General features: G+C 43.7%; 1 protein-coding gene across 1 annotated transcript in view; it reads left to right on the top strand.

The window, feature by feature from the left end:
• The window catches only part of SMARCAL1 (SWI/SNF related, matrix associated, actin dependent regulator of chromatin, subfamily a like 1), a gene marked incomplete at its 3' end in the record, with an annotated part of 64,417 nt that overhangs the window by 34,653 nt on the left and 23,047 nt on the right, over positions 1-6,717 (top strand). Inside the window, exon 10 of the mRNA XM_008055558.2 lies at positions 3,827-3,967. Within this exon, the coding sequence (XP_008053749.1) occupies positions 3,827-3,967 (141 nt within the window). The remainder of the gene's footprint in view (positions 1-3,826; positions 3,968-6,717) is intronic.

Genomic DNA, 6,717 nt, shown 5'->3' with positions numbered 1-6,717 from the left:
CCCCTCCAACGGTCTGAGGGACAGTGAACTGGCCCCCTGTTTTAAAAGTTTGAGGACCTGAACTTTGCCTTATTTTTGGAACACAGGCTAGAACCTAGAAGGAGCCACTTACATGAAATAAGTTGACCAAACCATACTCTGAAAGGCCATTGATTAGGTATCACTGAGTGGTAGGTGGCCTTCTGCTGACACTTAGGACAGCCTCTGGTTCGCAGTGGCCGTTAAGTATGCTGTTGCCTTTGTTTGGTCTTGTCTGTCATGGGGGGCACCACTCGGGGCAGAGTGAAGGATAGAACCTCCATCTTCCTCCCAGACTCCAGTCACTGGATTTCTCCTGAATATGGAGCTTTTCCTCTTGTTCTCAGGCTTTAGATTTAACTATAGGTGTTGATTTCTTTGCTGCTTCTTGGGTAGTGGCTGTGATCCCACGTTTATTCCTGATCTGTGTACTTTTGGTCATTTGTCCCCAAAATATACTTGCCATTGTCCTCATTTTTGAAGGTTCTACTATGACTTCTGAACTAATTAAAACACAGCTTCAATGTCCCTTCCATGTCAGGGTTAATGAGTGTTGAGACACTTGGGTGGTATGAACTTGACTTTCTCTTTTACATTAGCTGCCTTCTCTTTGTTTTGTTTCTAAATTGAATATATGCCATTGCATATACTTTATTTAGCATACCATTAGGAATAATTCTGCGTATAAGAATGGGACTGAGCTTTGGGGAGCATGATTTTTTTCCTAGCCCAGGCTTTCGATGAAATCGTTATAGTCAATCAGAATTATTCAGTAAAGTTGAATTGGTTGAGATGGGAAAAAAAGGATAGCCATGGAAAATGATGAAGAATTTCTGGACTGCTTTTTGTATAAACTTAAAAGACTTCAGTTCTTTTCTCTATAGTAGAGCACTTTTTTTCTTTTTTTTTTTTTTTTTAGTGCAGAAGCGAATGAGTCTTATTGGGAATTACAACGGTCTTTTATACATAAAGTCAGATGTGGGAGGGGCGTCCCCCACCCACCAGAAACCTTAATCCATGAAAACTTAATCAATGATTGCCTTTAAACCCTTTTCATATGATAATCTTAAAATCCCATAACAAAGGATAACCTAATCTGTGACTGACATATTCTATAAACCTTTTTCATCCTAAGCTGATTGATTTATGCCAAGTTAAACAATTCTATAGAAGCTTAAGTATTTACTTTACAAACGAAAGTGGCCCATCCCAGAATGTTTGGAATGTGGCCCAGTCCAAAGTTCACAGTGGCCTACCTGCAAGTAACCCAGCCGCATTCTTTCAACAAAATGGCTGTCTTCTAAAACTATATTCTACAATTTACACCTTCAATAAATCCTAAGAGCATGACCCAGAAGCCTGTGACCAATACTAAGGCTCTTAGATGTGACACGAGTTTGAATTATAAGTTGTAGAAAGCCAAAACTGCAGTTTGCGGAAGAATGGGAGCAATGAGCTTCTAAAGTTAGCTTGTGTTCGTCCCAGTCTCAGAGATTTTATGTTTTGAGCTCACAAGAGCTTAATCTGGTTAGTGCTGAGTAGAAAGGGGGAGGAAATGGGGTCAATAGCTCCCGAACGCATCCTAGTGGTCTCGGGGTCAACAGCTAGTAGAGTACTTTTGGCTCATAATTTTAAAACTATGTGCAGGTTATCTACTTTGATTTACTACCCTGGATTCTCCTTGGCAAATTATGGTTACCAACTCGTTCTGCTGTCAACCTATTGTGTATAGCTTTCCCATCCTCAACCCAAGAGGACACTGAGCCTGACTTGGAAGATCATCTGCCCCTGACAGGGTCTGCATATGTGAATCACATTATCTTTCCAAACCCCAAACCAGAAATTGTTTGACCTTGTTCTGGTGTCGTTTTCTTGGGTGCTGTTTTTTTTTCCTTAGCCGGGGAAGTTCATGGAAAAGTATTCAGTTTAGTGTTGATTTATGTAGTTTTATGTGTTTATGTTTTCCTGGATCGGAAGCTCTCAGAAGTGGAGGGTAACATATAAATAAATCATTTGCAGCTGGGTGCAGATTAAAGCCCTTTTAGATGACAATGATGACAACTCACACGTTGGGGCTGAGCTGGGAGCAAGCCAGATCACTACGTTACAGATGAGAGCTGGCCTTTTTCTGTGGTGCTGCCTCTGCTTTGTGACGCCCACAAGCATCCATTTGCAGTGCTCCCATCACTCTCTAGTCTGGGAAGTATATGGGAGAACTGACTCAGTACTAACAACACCCTATAAATACCTGACAGAAGACCCTGGAATTAATTTCCATCATCTGATCTGTGAGCAGTTTTTGCCGAGACCCCACCCCCAGGCCCGCATAGTGACACGAATTGGGATGATGGAGAGATTTTCCCTTATTGAGAAAACTTTTCATTTTCTCCCTTTCATTACAACAGTCTTAAACCGAGGCAAGAGATGTTACAGACATCATTCAAGAAGCTCATTGTTATTTTAATGAGTCTGCATTAAACCACGCAGGAAATTAGAAGGCCTGGGTAATTGAACTGTGGAAAATTATAGCTGGAGAAATTCATAGCTCTCCCATCATAATGGAATTAGATATTGGCAGTGCTGAGAGGGCACAAGTGCATTTTGAGAATTGTATATATATTGTATATTTATAAAGAATCATTTTTCCTTCCACTGGTGCACCTTTATTTATTTATTTTTATGTGGCAGGGTATCCATTTGAAAACTAATTTCCTCCCCTAGGTGATTTATTGCATGCGATTGCCTTATATTACTGTCATTAACTCAAGGTTACAGTGGTTAACAAGCTGTTTCTAAACAACTGAGCTCCATGGTAGGGTCCCTTTCCAGAGCTGAAATGAATTCTACCTCCAGTAATTTGTGGTGATTCCATGTTCCAATTCAAGTAGGCAGTGTCTCCTTTTTCATTCTCACTCTCTTTCCCATCTTAATAATACTAATAAGTGGGATGTTTGGGTCTGATCTCCTTGGGTCAGGTTGGCATCAGGGTACTGAGGAACCTAGAGTTTGTCATGGGAATTGACCGACTGTCTATTTCCATCCTGCCCACTGCAGAACGGGCTGCTGCAGACCTGGGCTGAGTTTGGGGGAAATGGAGGATCTGGGTCCCACCTTTCAAAGATCTTATGAACTGCAAAATGAGCCTGTGCTGGGGATCTCTAGGCTCAAAGCATTGTGAAGCTGAGTTAGTAAAGACCTTATTCTTCCTTTAAAAAAAATCAGATGGATACCTCGACAATCCCTGACACTTCATCCTGGGAATATGAGAGCGCAGTTCTAAGTCATTATCCAGTTGTAATCCAACTTGCGTGTCAGAAAATCCTTCTGGAGGAAGTTCAAATCTGTGGTTCTCTGCCCCCTCTTCCTGTTTCAGTGCTGGATTCTTTGAGTTTCCTCTGTGTTCCCTGGGACACCGACTGGCTTCCTTCTGATTTTTATTCAACATATATTGAACATGTATTGATCATTTTGTGCCAGGCATGTGCTACAGAAAATAAAGACAAATATAGCCCCGTCCTTGATCTCCAGAAGCTTGCGGTTTAACAAAGGAGACAGAAAAGATAGGATTCAGTGTAATAGGTTCAGTGCTAGGACAGAGCATGGCAGAGGGTGCCGTGAAGGCGGCCAGGAAGGACTTAAAGAAGAAGAGATGCCATCTCCTTGCTTGCGTTGGCAACATCGTTAGGTTCTTTCCACATGCATGGTCTTTTCTCTGGTGGCATCCAGCTCCTCCCTCGTTGGGGCATTTTGGACATTCCCTATGTGCTCCTTCCTGTGTTCAGAGCCTTTTTGACTGCTTGTTTTTTAGGTCGCCAAGAGGGTGATCCTGCTGTCGGGCACACCAGCCATGTCCCGACCCGCAGAGCTCTACACACAGATCATCGCGGTCAAGCCAACTTACTTCCCTCAGTTTCATGCCTTTGGACTTCGCTACTGTAATGCCAAGCGGGTATTTATTCTCTCTTCCCCTCCCTTGCCCATCCTCCCCTCACCCTGACTTTGACACTTACTTTTCTTCCTTCTCTCTGGCCAGGGAAATGGCCCAAGATTTCGTTTTTCTTTGCCCTTAACTCTGACTTGGGAGTGTCCTCAGGGGTAAGATGAAAATAGTCCCTCCTCATTTTAATGGTTGTGGTAATTCCTGCTGAGTGTTTTCCAGTAAACACTGGAATCCGTGGCTGAAGTGGAGGTGTGTGGAGTTCTGAGAGCCAGCTGCACTTGCTCAAGGTGACAGCTTCTGCACAAGGGATGGTGTGCAGCTGTAGCAGGAAAGTCTTTGTCAGGTGCTGGCCCGAGAGGGGAGGCTGAGGCCCTGGGCAGAGGGAAGAAAGTAGATGAGGTAGTGAGGGTCTCTTGGCATTCAAGGAATATGGAGTAAAAGTGAAAAAAATCTCTCCCTGTATAAAAAAGACAAAGGGTTGCCTCTGAACAGATGGAGTGGGGAACATGACACTGAGCTGCCATGAGGTGACTGGGATCTCCTCTGAGAGCCTTTGCTCATTAGAGTGATTGTTTTTGGTCAGTAGGTCAGAAGCCTCTGACCCGCAGATGATTTCTCTGAATATGGTGCCAATGGAACAGGCGCTTCTGGGCCTACAGAGAGCCTTTAGCGCTCAAAAGTGGCAGGAAGCCCTGGCAGCACAAATGCATTGATTTCTAAAACCACGTTAATTCTGACCTTAGGGGGTCTTGTTTTGTGATCCAGTCACAAATATCCTGACACTTTGGGGAAAAGGCTGCAGCTTACGCTACAAGCCATCTATGAGGGAAAAGCCTTGCTGTGCAAGTTCGTGACGTGAATAAGATTATCTGCCTTGCTTTTTAAATATTTTTTAAAGAAGAAAAACAGGACTTTTCAAGTACTTAAAAAATACCCACTTACATTTCAACAGAATGGCTACACTGTAAATTGTAGTGCTTCACATAGTTAATTGCAAACAATTTTTAGCTAGTTGTCGAGGCAGGAAATTTCTCTATTGTTAAATGTATTTAAAAGCCATATACTTTTTATAGCAAATCTTTCCCTGTGGGTCAAGCCAGGTTAGATTGATGCAATGTCATTTTTATGGTCCCTCAAAACTCTTCATGTATGAATTGTACTTTTGTCCTCTATGCAGATGGTCCATTCTCTGAGAAAGATCTTCTCTTCCTTGACTATCAGGGTCCACAGTGTAATAATGTTCAGCTCGTGATGGAAGGGGTTGAAGACAACGGGTTGCCTTTACTCCACAAACTGTCCCTTCCTGTGTTGCCATTCTCAGGCCAGCCAGTAGTCTCACACCAGAAACCTCAATCTCACCCTTTATTCTCACCCAATAAAAAAAACATACACAGTACCTTCCTCACCTTCACATCCTTCCTTCTGCCTAGCCCAGTGCCTGGAACATGGTAAGTTTTCAGTGAAAGCTTTTTGGATTGTGATTATTCCAAAGATCACTTTTTTTTTTTTTTTTTAAGTTGGAGTCTCACTCTGTCACCCAGATTGGAGTGCAGTGGCATGCTCCTGGCCACTGCAGCTTCAACCCGCTGGGCTCCGGCAATCCTTCCGCCTCAGCCTTCCCAGTAGCCGGAACTACAGGCATGCGCTACCACGCCTGACTAATTTTTTTGATTTATTGTAGAGATGAGGTCTCGCCAAGTTGCCCAGGCGGGTCTCGAACCCACAGGCTCAGGCAATCCACTCACCTCAGCCTCCCAAAGCGCGGGATGACAGGCTGAGCCACCGAGCCCAACTTCAAAATTCACTTTAAATATTTATTGTAGAGATGAGGTCTCGCCAAGTTGCCCAGGCGGGTCTCGAACCCACAGGCTCAGGCAATCCACTCACCTCAGCCTCCCAAAGCGCGGGATGACAGGCTGAGCCACCGAGCCCAACTTCAAAATTCACTTTAGATATTTGCCAGTTGTGGTACACACCTGGAGTCTCCGCTATTCGAGAGACTAAGACTGAGAGATCCCTTGAATCCAGGAGTTTGAGATTGTAGTGCATTATGATTGTACCTTTGAATAGCCACTGCATTCCAGCCTGGGCAACATAGTTAGACCCCTGTCTCCTTTAAAAAAAAAAAAGTATTAAATCTTTGATATTGAGTTTTCATGTGCAAGATTAAAAGTTAACAGTATTAGAACTGATATATGTCTTTTTTTTTTTTTTTTGAGTTGGAGTCTTACTCTATTGCCCAGGCAGGAATGCAGTAGCAGGCTCACGGCCACTCCAGCATCGACCTGATAGGCTCCGGCGATCCTTCTGCCTCACCCTTCTAAGTAGCCAGAACTCCAGGCACACGCTACCACGCCCAGCTAATTTTTGATTAATTGTAGAGATGAGATCTCGCCACGTTGCCTGGGCTGGTCTCAAACCCATGGGCTTAGGCAGTCTACTCGCCTCGGCTTCCCAAAGTACTAGAATGACAGGCCGAGCCACTGAGCCTGGCCTTAGTTCATTTTCTATTGCTGCAACTGAATAATACAGATTAGGTAACTTAACAAAGAATAGAAATGTATTTAGTTCATGGTTCTGGGGACCAGGAAGCCCAAAAACACAGCATTGGCAGCTGGTGAGGACTTTCTTGCTGCTTCATAACATGATGGAGGGCATTTCGTGGCAAGAGGTCAAGAGCATGTATGTCAGCTCATGTCTCTTATCCTCTTCTTTTTTTTTTTTTTTGAGTTGGAGTCTCACTCTGTCGCCCAGACTGG

The sequence above is a fragment of the Carlito syrichta genome, unplaced genomic scaffold (assembly GCF_000164805.1).
Source record: "Carlito syrichta isolate Samal-C Ts95f unplaced genomic scaffold, Tarsius_syrichta-2.0.1 Scaffold301884, whole genome shotgun sequence".
Lineage (NCBI taxonomy): Eukaryota > Metazoa > Chordata > Mammalia > Primates > Tarsiidae > Carlito > Carlito syrichta.
Note: the sequence above shows the minus strand (reverse complement) of the source record. Positions and strands in the feature narration are given on the sequence as shown.